The sequence below is a fragment of the Cupressus sempervirens genome, chromosome 1, assembly GCF_028749045.1.
Source record: "Cupressus sempervirens isolate cs-2001-9-10 chromosome 1, ASM2874904v1, whole genome shotgun sequence".
Classification (NCBI taxonomy): Eukaryota; Viridiplantae; Streptophyta; class Pinopsida; order Cupressales; family Cupressaceae; genus Cupressus; species Cupressus sempervirens.
Window position 1 is genome coordinate 763,707,400 of NC_143118.1, and position 22,796 is coordinate 763,730,195.

Below are 22,796 nucleotides of genomic sequence, written 5' to 3' on the forward strand. Positions count from 1 at the left end.
GAAGCTGATCTCTGGCACTTATTCCTTGTGCAAATGTCTCCCATGAATCTGGCAATCCATCTATAGCCATAAGTGTTAATTCTGTGTCATTAATGATGGTTCCTATGCTTGATAGTTCATCTCTAATGCCGGCAACTCTTAGGAAATAAGAATTTATTGATTCTCCTTTCTTTACCTGAATGTGATTCAGTTGCCTTTTTAGTGCAAGAACCCTAGTTGCGTTGTTTACTTCATATGCATTCATCATATCAAAGGTAGTTTGATGTTTTGTAAGCATAGGTACGATATCATTTTTAACTCCATCCAAGATGATTTGAATAGCTTTTCTATTTCCTTTGCTCCATATGGATTTGTGAGGTTCAACTGGGGGTTGTTTGGATGCTCCATCAACGAATTATTTTACATTGTTCTCTTCAAGAATCATCAAGATTCTGAATTTCCAGGCTTCAAAGTGTTTTTTCCCATCAAACCTGTCCTCGGGGCTGATTGTGTATGCCATTGAAGATAGGAGAAATTACTAAATATATAAAGTTTGATAACTAAATTTTGCAGAGCCATAGGTTTGATAACTTGGCTCTGATACCATGTAAAGTTTCTGCTAAATCCTTATCTCTTAATCGGACTTTCAATCCAGTCTTATATGCTAAGTTAGATCTTTTAAGTATTCTGAATATGGATGAAGTTATTGCTTATTATAATGCAGATCCAAAACTGAATATTGTAGCTTTTATCGTGTGGGAGAATCTCAGGTATAAATCACTAGATATAAAATACTTAGAAGAGCAAACTGCTGTAACTATGTGTCTTCTAAACTGCATTTACAACCTAATTATATATCCTTTCTAAAGGCACCCTTCCTAACTTGGCACTAACCATATTATTCCTAAGTCGGCAATCTAGGAGACACAGATTAGTAATGACTAACTAAGTGTTAGTTTAAGCACCAAACAAATGCATCATCTAGAAATCGCCGACACCTCTAGGAGAAATATATATATAATGCCAATCATTAGAGATATATTATTATTAAGAGAAAGTACGGTCTGTACTATTAGACCTGTAGGTTTATCATGGTTATATTTTTAACAGTTAATGGTAATCTATTGTAAATATCTAGTTAGTTGTAGCTTTTTTAACATTCTTAGTTAGAATAGAATGTTTCTATTTTTTACGATCGTTTCCTAAGGAAACATCATTTTATTCTTTTGTATATAATGACCTTTTGGTCTCTGTTAATAACAAGCAAGTATTTTACCAATTACTTTGTAATATGGTATCAGAGCCAATACTTCAATTTTTTTTGAAAAAAATTATGGTTTCTTTTGAAACTATTTGTTCAAATTTTTCGAATTTATTTATGAGATTTTCTCAAATAACTCGTCTAGGGTTTCCATTTTTATGAGAAATTCATAGCTAATCGCAGTGAAAAAATCGTCTTTCTATACAACCAACAAGGGTTTTTTCGAACAGCATTCTGGACTAAAAAACACAACTTCTACAAAACGCATCTGCTACTGCTCACATTTTTAGCTGGTTGGGGAGCTTAGTTTCGCTACAAAGTGCGATTTTTTGCTGATCATGGCTTCTCTACTCATGACCAGACATCACCATTAATCGTGTCTTTGTTTGAATAACATTTTTTGAGCCAAAATGTGCTTTTTTTTTTTTGCAGATGGTTTTCTCCATTCGTCTCTCCATATGCACGCCTGCTACACCATTCTTTGGTGTCTGTTCAGCTCTCTTTAGCCACATTTGTCCATGCACATCCATTCGTGAAGAAAACTTGACCTTTTTTTATTAGGAAACAACTTTATCTCTACAATTTTAACCATAATGGCCATCGACTAGGGTTTTGCTTGAAACCCTAAAATTTGAGCTCAAAAAATAATTTTGATTTTAGATTTTTGGTGGGTTTTATGAAAGCTCACTTGGGTTGTCAGATTTTTCTGGGTGGCTCAATTTTTGTGCCTCAATTTTTGAACTAGCAGATCCAAAAAATGACAACATATTTCTTTTGGGTTTTTTGAGCTCTCTTATGGGTCACTCTCCAATTTTTTGGGTCTTATGTTTTTTGCCTCGAAGAACGTACCTTCACATATTTTCACATTTTTTCATTTAAAAACGTGCCATGGCATCTCTGACAAACATTTTTCTTGAGCATAACTCGAAATTATGGCACTTGGAAGCACCGAATCATCACAATTTTTGAATATCGGAACACCGATCAACTTGTTCTGGGTGTTCTGAAGTGTTTGACTACTCCTGGTCCTGATCAAGATACATGGGATCTGAATATTCGAGAGGCGGTGATGTTTCTCAAATTATCCATGGCTGATGATCAACTTTCTCATATTCCATCCGGCAAGACAATTGCCAAGATCGGGACACATCTCAAAGGTCTTCATGAGAATTCTGACAAAAGCAGAGCTTTCTTTTTGAAGAACACACTATTTTCTATTGTCATGGATGAACGAACCTCGCTCTAGGCACACTTGAATAGGATTCAGGAAATCCGTGATCAGTTGCTTGCCATCGGTCGCAAGATGGAGGAATAGGATATTGTGGTTATCACTCTTCGTAGTTTACCAAAGTCCTATGAGCATTTTATCGAGACTCTCAACATCACGTCTTCTCATGTTGCTTTGAAGTTCATTGATCTTTGCACACTTCTTCTTCAGCAAGATCGATGGAAACAACAGTTTGGTAGCAACTCGAGCTCCATCTCCACAGAGCAAGCCTTTGCTGCTAAATCTTTTCAGAAATATAAAGGCAAGTTTCAACAGCCATCTCAGTAGAAGTCTTCTACTCCAGCATCAGATGGTTCCCGAAAGAAGAACATTCAATGCAACTACTGCCACAAGTTTGGACACATGAAGGTTGAATGTCAGAAATGCTTAGTTGCACAATCTAAGCAATTAGGTTCGCAACCCAAAGCAAACAACGCAGAGCACACTAAGCAGACGAAGTCTGCCTTTTATGCCTTCATGGCTAAAAGGCCTGCAGATCATGTGAAGTCGTCTGCTTGGTACATTGATTCAGGTGCCTCTCGTCATTTCACTCACCATAGAGACTGGTTTACTGATTACTAGCCTTATTTAGACTGTTATTTTTGGTGGCAGAGAAGAGTACACAGTTGTCGACAAAGGCAACATTCAGATTCAGTTTGCTAGGAGGAATCTCATTTTCCTCGATGTGTACTACGTTCCAAGGATGGAACTAAATCTGCTCTCAGTTAGTCAGCTGTTGTGACATTCTCCACACTTGGATGTCACTTTCAGTTCACATCAGTGCACCATTACTGATTGGGCAACTCAGTCTACTATTGCAGTGGGTCTTGAGGATCATGGTCTTTTCAGATTTACTGATTTTGGTGATTCTCGGGACTTAGCTATGACTGCTCGGCGGTATTCAGTTAACAGGGCATCAGCGATATGGGCACTTAAATGTGTATTATCTCTCACAGCTTGCTCGGGATGAGCTTGTTCTTGGATTGCCAGAGATACATACTCAACAGCTTGGAGTTTGTGATGCATGCCAGGCTGGGAAGCAACATTGCACACCTTTCACCAGTAGCGATTCATGGTGAGCTTCTCAGGTACTTCAGCTTGTTCATGCCGATATCTACGGCCCTATGGCCACTCCTTCTGTTCTTGGGTCCAGGTATTTTCTGTTGTTTGTTGATGATTTCAATAGAAAAATGTGGGTGTATTTCCTTAAAAAGAAATCAGATGCATTTCTTGTATTTTAGAAGTTTAAACCTTTAATTGAAAAAGAGTTTGGGAAATCTATTATTACTCTTAGATCAGACAATTGGGGGGAATTTTGTTCTAATGTTTTCTCTAGCTTCTTGGATACACATGGAATCAAATGCCAGTTAACCACACCCCACACGCCACAACAAAACAATGTAGTTGAATGCCAGAATTGGACAATCAACGAGATGGCTCGATCCATGCTCGAACACATACATGGTCTGAAGAAGTTTTGGGCAGAAGCAGTTAAAACTACAGTTTATTTGTTGAACCGGTCACACACAATGGCAGTCAAAGGTAAAACTCCGGAAGAGACCTGGTCAGATCGCAAGCCCAGAATCAGTCACCTGAAGGTTTTTGGCTCCCTTGCTTTTGTTTGGATCCCTGATGTGTCACACACCAAGTTTGATGCCAAGAGTTAGAAACTCATGCTTGTTGGATACAAGTCTTCACAAAACCTACCGCTTGATTAATGTTGAGACATCTTGTCTCATCTACAGTCGTGATGTAGTCTTTGATGAGCAACGAGGACCTTTAATGCTTGTTTCTCCTGTTCCTGATTCAGCAAACCAGCCTATGAAGGCTCATGATTTGGGAGTTCGACATCCATTAGGTCCACCTGATGGGAGGGCTTGTTACATCCCAATTTTTGGACCCAATTTAAATTTATTATAGCCATTGAATTGAATGAATTTTCTTTCATAATTATGTGAAAAGGGTAGTTAAATATAACCGTTGTATTCTATGAAAATGTTTGTTGTCAATTATTTGTCTAACTGTTTAATGATGATTGTCGTTATCCATTATTTATCATATGATGATGATAGCAGTTAAGAGTTGCTTGGTTTCAGAATTATGGTTAATAATTAAATTCCTTGCTAATATCTACGTTAAATGTTATTATGGATTTATCATGGAACTTGTTATTATTGTGGAAAATGTTGCATGGGTGATTGTAGGAGAAGACGAAGGGGAGAAGCATTGCTAAACGGGATCAACGGAATGGGGTACTATCTTAGTCTATTTATCTAGTCGACAAGTATGACCTCTAACTATCTTGGTAAGTACCTAGCGACTTATATAATAGGGTACAATCATTTGGACATGCACGAGCTAGTAGATAAATATTAAAAACATTAATAATTTTAACTTAATTAAAATACACACCTTTAACGGTCTATGGTTGACATTTCCATCATTTCATTATAATACATATTTATGTACGTGCACATAGATATAGAAATAAAGGTGACACCATAGTATTATTTTTATACAAGATTCTATCTAATTAATGTGTACATTTAAATACATGTACAAGAAGATAAAATAATCTTCCAAATGAAGCATATATTTAGATATACATAATAAAAGATACGACCTTAGATAAAACATATAATATGATGCCATCTTATAAAATACATCTATATGCAAGTAGATAAATATGTTATAAATTATTCTTGATTTATAATTTTCAAGTTCTTTTCCATACTTATTCAATTTTTTACTAGAAACCGAAATGTACACTTGGCATATTATATCAGTGTTCAAGAAGGCAAGTCTTTTTCTTTAAGAGTTACGGCTTCTTGGAAGCCTTTGATATATCAAATGCTTATATATATTTGAAAGTCGAGAGAAGGCAGACAGATGAATATTGTCTCCACACAATTTACTTCTGCATATTTTTCCACGTTATTACTTCATGTTCTACCTCCTTGTTGAAGGTTGGGAATCAGAAATATTTTAGAAATTGCATACAGATTGCTTCCGTGAGGGAACTGACTGTTTAACATCAAGCCAAGGCTCACGTTTCCATTAAATCAAACCAGGGTAAGTGGTCATTTCCTTTTCGAGTGATACATCTTCATTCATTTTTTTTTGCATTCAAAATTATAGCAGAAGGAACTATGTCCATGAGAAATCTGTACTGTATTATCAATGAGACTAATCTTTTCGTATTGAGTCGAGACCAATTGTTCATGATAAGTCTAAACATCTTTATTTTACTACTGTAAGTTAGAATTGAATTGTACTTTTGCAAGTCTTATGATTATTTTCTCAAGTCATAAAAGCTGTGATATACTGAAACATGTAATATTCATACACTAGTTGAGGGTCAGCAGAATGAGTTCGTTTACTTCGAGATTTAAACATTTGGGACTCACCCGATTGTATGGCCAAGGAAGAGGTGATAAAGAAATCTGTAATAACATGGCAACAAAATAAAAAATGACATAACAATTTTATATTATTTTAAAAGGAAAATCATTAAATAGCTTATGCATGTTCATATTTATTGTTCTCCTGTTGTCAAGTCGAGTGGTGGTGATCGGGTAATAAAACCCATACAAAAACCTTGGCCAAGGTCGTTAAAGGCATGTTTACCTTCATAAAATCACTTGATGTCAGTAGTGCCAATTATTTAGACATGTTCGTCCATAATTGTGTAGACATTCTAAACACCAGAAATGCTTAGGTGGTTGGACTAGTAGTACCCCAAGCCCCGAGATTGTGTGGGGATGGATATGGTCTGATCTTGGGAGGTTAATCCTAAGTTAATGCTTCTCCTCTTACGGAAAGCCAAGGCTTGCACAACTAGTTAAAGACTAACTAGTTACTTCTTGTATGTTTCTTCTTTCCATTCCTGAAATGCCTTTATATTCCTCTTGTAACTGATCATGTATTTACTTTACTATATGCAAGGAAAGATAGGAAATCGTTATTTCACTTACTTCAGTTAATCGTTGTTTCAGTTAGTTCAGTTAATCGTTATTTCAGTTATTTTAGTTGAATGGTTATCTTAGTTAATCATTAGTAGTTTAATCAGTTAATGTCTCATTAAAAGGATTTAAGACGTTTTGTTTCGAGAGTTAGTTGAAGAAAACCCTTTCATTTCTATGTGAAACCAAATATTAATTCTTTATTTTGTTATGAAAATCCGTTTGTTACAGGGCTCCATTAGCTCCTGTAACTCTAGTTATACCAGTGATCCTTGTACAAACACCTCCAACTTCTCTTGCAGTATCACCTCAATTTGTAGATGGTTCGCTTGAGTTTGATCTAAATTCTTCTAATGAGGAACTTCATCACCAAGCATCTCCGGATACTAATGTTGGTCATTCTCCTCTCTGGCCTAAGTGGTGGGCTAAGACTCTAATCTTCGTGATGATGAGCTCGTTGATGGGAGAACTTCTCGGAAAAAGAGCAAGCCTACATAGTCTGCTAACCTTGCTCTCATGGCCAACATTCACAGTGTGTTTGAACCTCAAACATATTTCGAGGCTAAAGGAATTCTAGAGTGGGAACAGGCTATGACATTTGAACACCAGAGCCTGTTGAAGAATAACACATGGGTCCATACTAATCTTCCACCAGGGAAGAAACCCATTGGCTGCAAATGGGTTTACAAAATCAAATACAAATTGGATGGTACTTTGGCTAAATACAAAGCTCGTTTAGTTGCGAAGGGCTTTTCTTAGCGTTAGGGCATTGATTATGAGAAGACCTTTGCTCCTACTAAAAAAATGAGCACCACTAGATTAGTCCTAGCCATGGCAGCACAATTTGGCTGGAAGGTCCGTCAGATGGACGTCAAGAGTGCTTTCCTGAATGGTGATCTCCGTGAAGAGGTCTACGTGACATAGCCTCCTAGTTTCAAGGTTGCTGGTAAAGACCATTAGGTTCTCAGATTGGTAAAAGCTCTCTATGGCTTGAAGCAGCCCCCTTGAGCATGGTACATAAAAAATGATAAGTACCTCATTGATCAAGGCTTCAAGAGGAGTTCTTCAGACTCAAATTTGTACATCAAGACTATTGATCGTGACATCATCCTTTTGGTTATTTATGTGGATGATTTGATCATTACTAGCAGTTTGGCATCCTTGATTCAGGGAATCAAACATAATTTATGCCAATCTTTTGATATGACTAACCTTGGGCTTATGCATTATTGCCTAGGTGTTGAGGTTTGACAACAATTTTTTGGTATATTCATCTCTTAGTCCAAATATGCCAGGGCTCTGTTGGAAAAATTCCATATGCAAGATTGCAAGCTTGCATCTACACCTATGGAGAAAGGTCTCAAGTTATCCACAAAGTCTGATTCTCCTTCCGTTGATGATACTTACATACAGGCAACTAGTAGGCAGCCTCATCTACCTCTCTACTACTAGGCCTGATGTTAGTTTCTCAGTTAGCTATATCTCACGTTTTATGACAACTCTTAAGGTTAATCATTGGATGGCAACAAAGTGTGTGTTTCGTTATGTGAAGGGCACTTCAGATTATGGACTTATGTACTCTTGAAGTTATAATCCTAAACTCAGTGGGTTCATAGATTCAAATTGGGTAGGCTTTGTTGATGATAAAAAGTCAACTTCTGGATGTGTTTAGTTTGGGATCCGGTGCAGTCACATGGACCAGTAAGAAGCAACACGCAGTTTCTCTCTCATCTACAGAGCCTGAATACAGAGGGACTGACAAGGTAGGATGTGAAGTTGTTTGGCTTCATCGAATGCTTGGGGATATGCAGATGTCACCAGTAGGACCGACTACTCGATTTGTTGATAAGGGAGGCATTACCAAGTTAGCTTGAAATCTAGTCTTCCATGAATGAACCAAGCATGTGGATGTTCACTGTCACTACATATGTTAGCTGGTTGAAGACGGGACGATAGACTTGCAGTATGTTCCTACCACAGATTAGACTGCAGACATTATCACCAAGCGTCTTGGTCCTAACAAGTTTGTCAAATTCAGAGGACAACTTGGTGTTCTAGATATATCAACCATTAAGGGAGGGTATTACAATAATAGATAATTGCCTATTATTAGTTAATGGTAATCTATTGTAAATATCTAGTTAGCTTTATTAAGCTGTAGCTTTTTTAGCTTTCTCAGTTAGAATAGAATGTTTCTATTCTTTATGATCATTTCCTAAGGTAAAATCGTTTTATTATTTTGTATATAATGACCTTTTGGTCTCTGTTAATAACAAGCAAGCATTTTACCAATTACTTCGTAATAATTATCAATTCTAATGTACAATATAAGATAATCTTGATTTAGACCCTACAAGCAATATTAATTAATAGTGATTGTTATCGGAAATCATCAAGAATACATTATAACATCTAAATTTACAAAGTATTAACATTAAATATCAAAAATCCAAGATAACATATAAATTCATATAAGCATCATTCTTATGTAAATCAAAATATCTTAGTATCATTAATATTTATTCCAAGGTATATTCAGATTCCTATGGTCAACAATATTAGTAATTTGTTGAAAATGTTTGTGAACTGCAATTTCAAGGATGGTCATCACTATATAGTGCTCGTTGGACTCTTTGTCCATCTATCTTGGGGTGGCGTAGTTGAGAAGACCCTAAAGCCGAGGGAGATGAGTGGATCCCTGATTATCATCATTCCTCGGCCCTTACAGGATTCCAAGTTCACTTCATCCCTCAATCCACCTTGGAGGTTGAGCGTCCTCCTTGATCAAGTGCAAGAGTATTCATTTGTCTCTCAACCCACTACTATGGTAGTGGGTTGAATCCATCCTTTTTGGGGTGGCATGCATGATAAGACATGTGAAGATTGTCTTCCCCAACAAGCCCAACAACACTCATTTGCCTTCTAACCCATGAGTATAGTAGGACCTCCAATTCTTTTATCTTGGGGTGGCGTATTTGATGACGAATGGCTTGTACTTAACTCTCGTAAACTTAGAAGGCTGGCCATCCCTCCTATTTGCAAGATGTCTCTAATAAATTCAAAGTAGATTTGCTAAGAGAACCTGCTATTTAAATTGCTGATAAATATCTCTAATGGGGATGTTATAGAATTACTTACAAACAATAACCTCTCTCTCTCTCTCTATATATATATATATATTTATTTATTTAATGTAAGATTATTCTTAAAATTGGATATCTAAATATTACTCTTATTAGCAATCAATATTCAAACATGTAATTTTAATTTTATATCTTAATTTCCATTTGATTTCTATTCTAAGCTGCTGTCATTTCTTTTTAAATCTGCCTTTCTTATATACCCTTTCTTGTACAAGGTACCTGGTAAACAACCCATCACAGGGCTGTTGACTTTTCATAATTTGAATTTTGTTGGTATTTTCTAACTGTACTGCCTTTCTGCCTGTGATCTTCTTCTAAATGCTTCTCTAAATTACCAGATCTCTTATCATTCTTTTGTTGTCTAGTGTCTTTTCTCTTTATTATAGCTGACATGGTTTGTTTTATTTGGCACCACATCTAATTCCTCTTTTTTCTGTCTTTAAGATTCAACCATAGATGTATGAGGGATGTTGGTTATTTTTTTCAAAATTTTGTGACGTAACATGAATTCTCTCAGATCCACCAGTTCATGTTTAGACGACTCCGTGTATGTATTAATAGGCTGCTCCCTATCTTTAAGAAGAACCAGAGTATGATATTGCTTGGTTCCACCTCCTTTCTACCTAGCTTGTCCGTTGTAAAGAAAACGTGAATCAGCAGGCAATAGGTATCATAGTTTCTTGAATGTTGATTCCGACAATGCTTGAACAGAGATTGCAATCTTCAATTGGGTTGTTGATCATGAGCTGCTTCTCCCCTGATACAAAATAAAAAAATACGATTGCTGTTACATCAAAGATGTTTAATGCCTCATGAAGCCCACACATGGAAACCTTTTTGCAAACAAAGAAATTTCAGTGCAGACAACAAAAACTTAAAAATAAATTATGAATTTAAGTGGTGGGAGTGGAGGTAGCATGGTAGACAGAAGTGATTATAAAACCCCAATTTCTACGCAGAGAACATTAACTTAAACAAATAATGAATTTAAATGGCAGGAATAGAGGTAGAGGGAAGTGATTATAAAAAAAATAATTCCAAAGCTTGGGAGGGAAAAGGTCATATCATGCATCATTATATATGCAGTTAGTGAGCCACTTAAACACATGTACTGATGTGAGGCTGAACTTGTAGGATAATATACAAGATTTCTAATTATAGGATGATGTGACATGAGAGTTAAGTGTTAAGTGATAAAGAGGCTAGAGCGTTTTTGAGGAGGATAACTCTTCTGAATTTTCCCAAAATACAGGTTGAAGTACCGCTTGAAAGTGTTGGGTAGCCTAACTCATGACTGGCAATTGGCTGCCTTGTTACTGTGTTGGTTGTAGTTACACCATTTAAGATGCCTATTTTGTAACTTTTTGCTACACAACTCTGTGAATTAACATCTTAAGTATTTACAATTGCTGTTGATTTTTATATTATAGTTGGCACTTCATATTTCTTTGTTGTTTATTTTTTAGTTTTTTCCAAGCCAATGTTATTGTGGGTCCTGATTTTTTTCTTCGGTTTATGACATAATTTATAATGGACTGAAATTAAAGATTGCCGTTTATTGTAAGTGTTGATGTGTTTAATCAAACACAGTCTATAGTGGATGGGGAAATATAATGGAGCTTTCGTAAGTTTTATCACTAGATGAGGTGCTTGGATTAATATTTGCCTAAGAATTAATTTTTTTTCTGTGGGTTTGGAGTTAGCTGCTGTGGCTTTGAATGAACATCATTTGGTGGAGGTTCGATGTGTTTGATTATTGTTGCCGGAGAATACAAGAAGCCAGACACAGGCTTATTTGATGTATAGAAAACATTGTGCCATGAATGTCAAAAGTGCGTAGGAAGCTAATGCTTGCAGTGAGTCTTGCTGATGCAGATTGATTAATTTTGGTCTAAGGTATACCTCTTCCTCCCTCTATATGGCTATAATGGAAGTTTAATACATTCCAAATGTTGGGGTCTCTTGGCTTCATTAAGCAGATATTACAGAGATTAGCAACAAGCTAGGTGAGGAACATAATTTCTGTTCTTGGATTCTTCAATATATTCGGCGATTGTCTAGCACAATTTTAGTCAGTTTTGAGCATGATCAGTTTGTGTTATTGTATTAAGTGTTGAGCGATTAGTCATTTTTAGGTGCACCAATATCGTATTCACTATCTCTTTGCACTTATATTGAAATGGATATGGTTTTGTATCTATGAACAATATTGAGCAGATGATTGAGATGAAAAGTGTTTACAATAACATTCTTTATGCTCTGTTATGATATCATGGCTGCCTGGTAGCAAATATTCCCTGTGAAGTTTCAAGAGTTTCCAATTATTCCCTTCTGTTCAAATCAAATGAATAAATAGCTATAAGGACATGATATCCAGAAGTGATTCACATGCTTATTAATGAGGACTGAAAGTGTGGTGAAGACCCAAAAAGATTATTTATAGTCAAGAGAAAATACACCATGGGTATCTTGTAGAGATTTGGGATGATGGATTGCAAGTCTACATATACACTTACGGAAACAAACTTGAAGAAGTTGAGTGATTTTGCAACTAGCTCAGATTTGGTAGAGTCTACCATGTACAGAGAATTGATTGGATTGATGATGTATCTAGTCAATACTAGACCAAAATTTGCTATCCGGTGAACATCATCTAGTTGCTGCAAAGCATATCTTGAGATACTTGTGTGGCTTAGTGGAATATTGCTTGAGATATACACCTTCTGAAGTTCTAAAGTTACAAGGTTTTCCTGATTCCAGTTGGGCCCAGAGTCTAACTAATAGAAAGAGAACATCTGGATGTTGCTTCAGCTTGGAGTCTGAAATGATTTCTTGGTGTAGTAGGAAGCAAACCTCTATGACACAAAGCATTGCAGAAGCTAAATACATCGTAACATGTGTAGTAGCTCAAGAAGCAGTATGGCTTTGAAAGCTTCTTGCAGGATTGTTTGGTTAAACATTGATTCATTGTTGTAATAAAAGCTTTGTGAAGCTCTCTGTTAGTCTAGTGTTCCATGATAGAACAAAACATACAGAGGTCAAAGATCATTTCATCAGAGATATGGTGCTAAGGGAACCAATCCAACTCAAGTATATTTGCATTGATGAACAGACAACAACTATTCTCAACAAGAAACTCTCCAGAGTAAAATTTGCACATTTTCGAGACAAGCTTGGTGTTGTGGAGAATGCTGCCCTTGTTGAGAAGTCTCAACATCAGTGATCCTTGCTGCTTGCTAAAATGCATATTTCCCTGACATGGAGAAATTTGAGTTGAAAGCCCTTTGAGAGATGTTTCTCTTTGTACTCATGTGAGTACACATGGTGGACATAATGTTGAGAGACTCCATGATGACATCACATTGGGTGACTCCATGATGAGTACTTATGCATATGTTTCTTTCCACACATGGGAGTAGCCATAGTGGATGACATATTGAGTGACTTCACGATGTTATTATGTTGAGAGATTTCATGATAAACTCTTTTCCACAAATGGGTGTAGCCATTGTGGGTGTCATGTTGAGTGACTTCATGACACTAGTTGAGAGATTCCATGTTAAACATTTTGTTTCCCAAATGGGTTTAGCTATTGTGAGTGTCATGTTGGCTTCTAACATTTCAATCTATCTAGGCAATCTCTTGCCATCTCATCCACTATCTCACCACCACAACAACACAGAAACAAAGGATGGTCCAGCCAAATACTTGCTTAACTGGGTACTAAATAAAGCTAAAATGGATGAGGGAGCAGCAGATAGATTGAGGAGAGTCTTCTTTCTCCCGCTTTCATACATCCCCAGTGGTGGCTGTGAATCCAGAACATTATCATGTTGAGAGATTTTGTGACAAACTTTTTGTTTCACAAATGGGTGTAGCTATTGTGACTGTTATGTTGACGGACTCCATGACATTATCATGTTGAGAGATTCTGTGATAAACTTTTTGTTTTACAAATGAGTGTAGCCATTGTGGGTGTCATGTTGAGTGACTCCATGACATTATCATGTTGAGAGACTCTGTGATAATCTTTTTGTTTCACAAATGGGTGTAGCCATTGTGAGTGTCATGTTAAGTGACTCCATGGGTTATCACGTTGAGAGATTCCGTGCTAAACTTATGTTTCACAAATGAGTGTAGCAATTGTGGGTGTCATGTCATATTGAGAGATTCCGTGATCATCTTTTTGTTTCGCAAATGCGTGTAGCCATTGTGGGTGTCATGTTGCAAGACTCCATGACATTGAATATTTGGAAAGATACCTCCCTAGCTAAGAGGGAGTGTTGATGTTACAGTGGCAGGAGTTATTTTTCCCTCCTCTAGTCAAGACAATGAAGGGTCAAGCCAAGTTCATATATTAATGAGAATTCATTATTGTTATAAATGTTCATATCTGGAGAGTTACTATCATTAAATGCTTCAGTTCGGCCTAGTGTTTGGCAAATTGTAAACCAGTCTTCTGCTCTTTAATATAAGTGAAATTTCTGTGGCTAGTTTTTTCTCCCTGAAGTTGGAAGGTTTTCTGAGGGTATTTGCTGTGTGTCCTATTGTTCATTCTTTTTATTTGTTTTTCAGCCCATCTTCATTACTGGTATAAAATTAACACAATCAGCATAGAGAAACAATAATTTATTATAATGTGATAGGAATGAGTTTAGCAAATTCACTGGCATAACTTCTTCCAATGGAAGACTATATCTTCAACAGGTCTTGTTGTTTGTGCCTTGCCATCAACGCTGGTAGTATAAGGTGTTATCTTTGGGCAGAAACTCAAATATGTGTTGGACCCTGATTTGTCTGTTTTTCTTCACTTTATAGTATGTCTAACTGTCAAAGGGTGTCTCACAAGTATGCCTTTGATTCGATATTAGAGGGAAAAAACACTTGTCATAAATTACTGTCTTTTATTTTTAACTCACCAGTGGTCTTGACTATCGTATATTTTATAACCATGCTTATTGTTTATTCATTGTGAAAATATTAAATCACAAATTTGAATTTATTCTTGTTCTGCTTAAGAAAATCTACTATAGTCAATTCTTCCAAAAAACAATTTTTTGCATGTGTTAGTTCAATTCACGATTTAAATGTTTGTGTTATGGCAGGTATAATTTTCATTTGTTTCCACGTGATGAGTTGAGGGTTGGGATGCCTTCTTACAATTTTTTGTGCCAAATATCATTAATAAGTTCTATGGCCCAAAAAGGTTTTGATTTCAATTCCTGTGTATATGAAGGTGAGCTCAATGCAAAAACATATTTATTTGCTTTTGTGCCTTTTAAAGTTTAAATTTGTGCCAATGAGTAATCTACACATGGAATATCATATAAGAAACCCCAAGTCCATTAAATCTTATATTTGTTGTTTATATAGGCATTTCATATATATCAAGGGCACAAGAGGCTTCTTTAAAGCAGCAGTATGGGAGTACAAGGATGATTGTAGCTTATCCAGCTTCATCATCTCAAAATAAGTCTACCAATGATACCATTTTTATGGAAAGGATTAGATTTCAGATGCAGCACTGGAGACATGCTTGCTTAGCCTCTGAAGGTGCAGAGTTCAGAATTCTTATTTTTGCTGATTGTATATGGTTATAATTTATAAAGCAAGCTGATATTTGATGTTAGTGTATTTCTTATGGCAGGTGGAGTAGCATCTTCTATTGAGACAATAGCCCTGAACAATAAAATTTTCGGCACAAGACCTTGTTTGAGAATTAATGCTGCCAACAATCACCAAGTACAGTTGATTCTAGAGGTTAGGCTACATTCATTATAATATATTTTCCTTCCTGAAACAAAGTTCTATCCATATAAAAGTGGTTTTTGTTTTTGGTGGATAAATAACTTTCCTCATTTTTCTCTTTTACTCAAATTCAGCAGAGATTTAAAATTGATTGGATATTTTATCTGTCTTATTTATCAAATTTCAAAGAATATTCACGCATCTATTAATCACTAGGTACAAAATATATATTGTTATGAAATAGATTGATAAGTTCTATAAGAAACCGAAATTTCGGGACACATCAAAGGTTATAATTACATAGTCTCTATTGGATAAACACAAAATACATTGAAGTGATTTGGCAATATTTTCTTGTAAAAATCTTGTCAAAAAAAAAAAAAAAGAATCACAAACACAAAATGATGCATTGACCATCTACAAAATGAATACTTATTTACATTAAAAGGGTGTGTACAGAGATATCGTTCGCTGCAATCTGTTAGACTATTAAGTGCAATATACATAGAATGTAACAAGATACATCAAGTAATGGTAGATGAAGTTCATTGATTACTTTAGTCCAGTGCTTCACAGCGACATGTCCCTGAAAAGCACACGATTATACAGGGGTGTGTGTGGGGGTGAATTAGTATAATAAAAACTTCTGCAATACTAATCCAAACAATTAACTTCAAATGCTGAAATGAACAATCATGCACATGAACACAGCAACACAAGATTTACGTGAAAACCCAATGTGGGAGAAAACCACAGGAAAATAATTGCTTTAATATAAACTTGTTCTTTTACAATGATTTGTAGGCTCCAACCTATTAGAGGCTCCAACCCCTTTGTTTATGAGCACCGTCTCACTGGAAGCTCCAACTCCCATATTTCGTAGACTCCGACCTACTGGAATTACCAAGCCACTGCTGTCTTTGTGAACACCAACCCATTGCACACAAACTTCTTTTCCACTTTGTCAATGTTGGTTTCTCAATTTACAACGGATACTTTTATGTTACAAATTCTTCTCTTCAAACTGATATTTATATTTTCATTAAATTCACATTCACATCTGCAAATATCCTTCTATATATTGTCTTCAATAGAAATATGACCTTTTTATTTTTCTTTTCTTTTATTACACTTACATCCACTTATATATATAAATCAGACTATCAATCTGAATATATATTTCTTTTTTAATCCTCTCATTATATATTCCACATTCCTCTTCTTCATATATGCTTTACACTCATCAAATTGTAGACTTCTCTTTTCTATTTTACTATTCCTTAGTTGCTGGATTCGTGCCATATAGGTTGGATCCGGGTAGGGTCCTCATGGATCCAAGCTGCAGTTCGAGGATCCACCGTGAATCTACACGAATCCGTGGCAAACCAAGAGGCAAAAATGAAAAATGATGGGCTCAATAGCAATTTTATATGTTTTTTAGCTCTAAACCCTCCCCTTTTGTTAATGATGCAAGTTCATGCGCTCTCACATTTGTTCTCTATTTTGCTCTCTCATAGTTGCTAGTTTGAAGTAAAATGCTTAGATTCGAAGGAGATCGGTTGTGGAGCTGCAAATACCTTGCAAGAAGTCTTTAAGTTATGCATTTCAACCATTTTCTTTAGTTCTTTCATAGACTATTGATTTATTTCTAGTTTTTCAAATTGTCAAGTTTTTGTCTTAGTTGCCAATTCATGAAACAAATCTGATTTGGACAGGTGTATTGGATTTGTGGATTTGGGTTTTTTTTTTCCCAATTATGATTCGTATATATATATATATATATATATATATATATATATATATATACAAAAAAATAAGTGAAATATACATATTTATAAAACTAAATCATTTCATAGTATGAATCTATGATTCTAGTATGCATCTATGAATCTAGTGCACTTGATAATTGATCTATTTTCAGGATTATAAAGAAACTCAACACATTCACATTGAATTCCTGAATTACAAAATGAAATTATGAAAATTCAAAATATAGATAATTAAACTTAAAGTTTGTAACATGATTCACTCATAAAAAATTCGAGTCAAAATTAAAGCTTTCGATTTCAATCATCAAATGGATTTTCAAGAAAATCTGCATCAGAGGGGTACTAATGAATTGTAAGTGTCGTATCTACATCACCAAAGGAACCCAAACTAGCTCCACTAGAACTAGAAAGGATTGTGAACTCATCATCCACATCAACCAAAGTGGATCTAGCAATATCCCAAATGGTCATATCTAAAGCAAGAGTTTCAGGTGCTACATCCCAAAGCATTTTGGACCCCTTCTTGTACTTAGGTTCCTTTCGTGACAACAAGTGCAAATTGTTGTGAATGAACACAAGGTCTTCTACTTTTTTGCCGCTAACTGGTTGCATTTGACTGAGTGGATAAAGGACCAAGTACTCCAATTCCACTCAAGTGTAGAAGATCTGGCAACCTAGAGATAAATTAAAAGAATATCAATACAACAATCAAGATAAATTTTAGGAATTGTGAATGTTAACTTGAAGTTTAAGAAATTAACTTTAAGTGTTAATTTTACAAACTTACTTGGGATAGGATCTTTATGGCAAGAGGTTAGAGGTATGTGAAGTCTTGCCCATGAAGGTACCGCCATTTAATGGCATCCATCCTGCTTTGGTCCACTATAGCAAGAGGGTGGAAATTATAATCACCCAAAATTGGCACTACAAAATCAAATTGCTAAATTCATCAATTCTTATGAACAAATCAATTAAATTGAACCCATTCACAAATGACACATGAATATTAATTTCTGCATAAAAGGAAATGAGTCATTATCCTTGAAATCAAATTTATATTGATAAGGGGCCCTCTATCCATAAATGAATATTCTATTCATAGTGGGATCCATGATATCATTGTTTATTCATAGTGGGATCACCACTTTGAATTATAAAATCCCTAATGGGATCTCCACTATGACTATTTTATTCAAAGTGGGATCCCCACTTTGAATTATAAAATCCCTAATGGGATCTCCACTATGACTATTTTATTCAAAGTGGAATTCGCACTTTAAATTATAAAGCTCTAATGGGCTCTGCACTATGAATTTGATATTCTGGATAATCATAATGGGATCTCCACTATGACTTTTTCATTCAAAGTGGGATCCACACTTTGAATTATAAAATATAATATGAATTTGATATTCTGAATAGTCATAATGGGATCTCCGCTATGACTATTTTATTCAAAGTGGGATCCCCACTTAGAATTATAAAATCTAATGGATTCCCCACTATGAATATTCTATTCAAAGTGTTTCATACAAATGATTTTGAATTCATCTAAATCTCACCATGGTAAGTCCTAAACTCTACCCCAAACTCTTTGAAAAAAATCTATAAATAGGAGGCATTCCAAGAGGGAAACAAGATCTCATTTTGGCTAATATTATGTCTTCAGGATTTGAAGACCTTCTTGCTTGTAGAGAGCTTCTTGCTTCTTGTCTCATTCTTACATCCACTCTTTTGCTACTTTAATGTTGTAGGATTGAAGACTTATGCTTTTGGAGAACTTCTATTTCTTGTCTACATTTTCTCATCAATGGCATTTTAGCATATATAGCATTTTAACATAGTTACATGTTAATGTAGTTCTTTTACAATAGCTTAGCTCACATAGTCTAATTATTATGGATGTAACACCTTCATTTGCTTAGCTTAGTTGCATTGTCCATTTCATCTTAGTTACTCTCATTCTTGCATTGTATACACAAGAGTTATTTGACACTAACATTCTTGCTCTTGCTCAAAGAATCTCCCATCTCATGGTTTACTAGCAAGGGCTGTGTTTCTAAAGCTCAGCTGAGAGCTTCTTTTGTGCTCATTTATATGCCTCTTGCACTCTATGATTAGGGAGCTCTAAGCTGCCATCTCAAGCTTTCCAATCTGTGGAAAATTTTGGATAAAAGGGTTTAGAGAAGTGCACTTTTCTTAGTGTACATTTTTGGCACCCACCGTGGGGCAGAACGCCTTAGTTTTGCTCTTCTTTTTGCTGCATTTCTGCATTTTCTACGTTCTGTCCGCAAATTTTTTTTTTTTGGTACAGTCGTAGATTTGGAGCGACATTTTTCTAGTTTCATACGACAGTTCTCATAACTGTTGGACGATACATTTTGGAAAAAGTATCGCACTACAATACTGTACTTTATCGCCTTAGTATTATTGTAAGTTCTGTCGCCTGACTTAATAAGAAATATCACGTAAGAGAAAACTGTAGCACACGTATACTGGGAAGTATATCGCATTACAGTACTGTACTTCATCGCCTTAGTATTATTGTAAGTTCTGTCGCCCGACTTAATTAGAAATATCGCGTAAGAGAAAACTGTAGCACACGTATACTGAGAAGTATCGTACGACAATCTTCCAGCATAAACTATCGCCTAGCTGGAATTTGCTTGCTGATTGAGTGATTAGATCAGTTTCTCGGTTGTACTTGCTGTTTGCTGGATTTTTATAGGTCTGTTACTGTCTGATAGAGGTTTCTTTATAGTTTTTTGCTGCTATTTTAGGACTAACTCCTGGTATACTTGAAAAAAAAAGTATAAAACAAAAATTTGACTTTTGATGGTTTCGTAGGATATGGCCTTTTCTAAGCTGTTTTACATGTATAAAAAATTGACAAAAAAAGTCAAATTTTTTTAATTCCATAGTCAAGCTCTCATGTTTGTTATCTACCTTCATGCGCTCTAACTTGTGGTTTTTGTAGGGAATGCATTTCAAAGGCAAAAAAAATAAAAAGCTAGCAAAAAAAAAAAAGAATGCGTGTCAAAGCTTCAAATGCATAAGGTTACTAATGTTTTGTTGTAGGGCTACCCAACGCATAAAAATTAAAATTGCTTGCTTTTTTCTTTTATTTCATGTACGACATCTACTAGTTGTTTCATTTCCTAGGCACATTAAACTTGTGATTGAGGTTCTTTGGTGATAGAAGAGTATGCTCTTCACCTTTGCGGTGAATCATAAATCTTGACCCACCTTTGGATTTCAAAAACAAGAGAGTAATTGAATCTTCTTGGCGTGTTTGGGGGAAGCAATCGAGGTAGGAGAGTATGCTCTTCACCCTTGAGGTGAATCAGAAATCTTGACCCTTGAGAGTGAATCCATTTTGTGGTAGTTAGGATCCTTTGGAGGGCTTGCTCTCGGACAACCTAAGAGGAACGACCGAAGTGGGGACAAGCAAATTACCCAACTCTTTGAACCCACTATAAACTCAAGGCTATCAAAGATACAAAACTTTGGTAGACATAGTGTTTGTCTTTGCTTAGTGTGATCGCTTATGGGATTTCGACCATAAGGAGATCACTAGGCAAGAACGCTTAAGGTGCTATTGTGACCGCGAGGTATGTTACCCATTGCAAGGTGGGGTGTCCCTTAATTGGGTACAAGAGGAATACTATGAACAGAAGCCCTATCTAGACACCCTAGGTTAGTATCCACCCTATTTTGTCTCTCAACTTCTTGGTGCAAAGATCGATCCTAGTGGACTACCCGGATCACTCCAAGATTTACACTCACTATATGTGTTCCCTTGGTTGTGCTTATGGCACTTCCATGACAAAGCGAATATCTTTTGTGGGTAACCACTTGGTGTGAGGCGAAGGAGCATCAAGCATGGGCCAAGTTGTTGTGTAATGAACCGTGACCTTAAAGTAGATTGTTTGGCTACTGTTTTTGAATGTGTTGACTAGTGTTAACGTTCTTTCACATCAAACATCTCGGTAGCATGGTATAAAGTGGTCTGGATATCACAAATGCGTGTTGGCAAAGTTGCTTTGTCCCTTGTTCAACTGATTGAGACATGTAATTACCCCTACTGTTTTCAAGCCAAATACTTGTTGACTATTGTTTGTCTCTCAAAATTGCTGATGAACTTGATCTCAAAACACTTGAAGTCCTAACATTTTTCTTGTGTTGCTTGCTAAGGGGAGTCTCATCATTTGATTTTTCTTTTCTATGTCTCTAGTGCTTGAACATGCTTAAAGTGGCTCTTTGGTCTTAGTGCTCTTGGTCTTTCTATCTTCATGGTCTATGTACTCTTGCTAGTTATCTTTTTGTTGAAATGGTTACCTTGATTTCTTGACTACACTCTTATGTTGGGAAAGTTGTTCACTTGTCACCCCACTTACTATATTTACTTGGCTATTTGGGCTTCTTGCCTAGCTATTGACTTGAGTCATTCATGTCGTAAGTTTCTTGGACACGTTGTTTGACAAGTCATTTTCTCATTGCTACTCTCTATTTGACAAGTGAAGACTCTACCTCTCTAGTTTGGACATCAAGTTATCCTCTAGTCTCCTTCATGCTTGATTATCTATCTACCACTATGGCATTAAAACCTTGTGCTACCAAACCTCAACCAAAGCTAGATGATCATGAAATCCTTCATGCCACTAAAGAGTTTCAAGATCTATATGCTCAATACAAAGAACTAGAAGAGACAAATGATCTTTCTTACCTTCATTTCTCTAAGCCTATAATAGAAGTGAAGTCTAAACTTGAGAAGAGATTAGAGGAGAAGATTTCATTCTTAAATGAATCTCCCTTAAGACCTTTAATTACACATGGTTCATCTTCTTCAAGGTCTACATATTCTACTCTAAGACATCAAATGCCTTCATCTTCTAGATCTAAAGACCTCCTTAGAGAGAAAGAAAGTGATATCTCCTTTGAGTCTATTCCAAGCTATCATGATGGACCTATCTTTGACCAGACAATGATGAAGACATGGATGTATACCATTCGCTTGAGAAACAACAAAAGGACTCTAGACATACTTTTGATAGAACTTTTACTGCCTTGGAAGATTCTTATTATAACATCTTGCAAATACTCCTGGCTAATGAGCTCCTCATGTTGCCTAAGTCTAGCTCATATGGAAACCCATTTTTGTATATCTATTGTGCTTATCATTGAAATAATAAGCATAGTACTTTAGATTGTATTGAGTTGAAACATAGAGTCCAAGATCTTATTGATGATGGGATTGTTGATAATTCTAATGACTCGTGTGATGATGATACTTCTCTTGAGCAAGATCATATTGATGAACCTACATCTAGTAGTGGTTTCGTTGATACCTCCACTTCTTCCAACATTCATGTGTCTCCTAAAGCTTCAAAGCTTCCCAACATGCTTCCATCAAACAAATAACCTAATGCTTTCCACACTAGCTATTCATATCCTCAAGGGTTACCTCTAAAAGAGAACCAAGATAATCTACACTTAGCTGCAAACCTTTTCCATGCTACTAAAGCTAAAAAGGCTTAACCTTCATGCGACTTTATGCTTTCTTCTCCTGCTTCCGCTAATTCTCTGCTCTCTCCGCATTCCCCCTTGTCCTTAGAAGTGGCTCCATGTCAAGAGGACTCTCCAAAGGATAAAGATCAAGATCAACCA

The 22,796-nt window shown here is 35.9% G+C and overlaps 1 protein-coding gene across 1 annotated transcript in view; it reads left to right on the plus strand.

Moving 5' to 3' along the window:
* Positions 1 to 22,796, plus strand: part of LOC149580136 (Polynucleotidyl transferase, ribonuclease H-like superfamily protein) — a 62,306-nt gene that overhangs the window by 11,164 nt on the left and 28,346 nt on the right. The window contains exons 2-4 of the mRNA XM_089789697.1: positions 14,718 to 14,848; positions 14,986 to 15,165; positions 15,260 to 15,372. Coding sequence (XP_089645823.1) covers positions 14,718 to 14,848; positions 14,986 to 15,165; positions 15,260 to 15,372 — 424 coding nt within the window. The remainder of the gene's footprint in view (positions 1 to 14,717; positions 14,849 to 14,985; positions 15,166 to 15,259; positions 15,373 to 22,796) is intronic.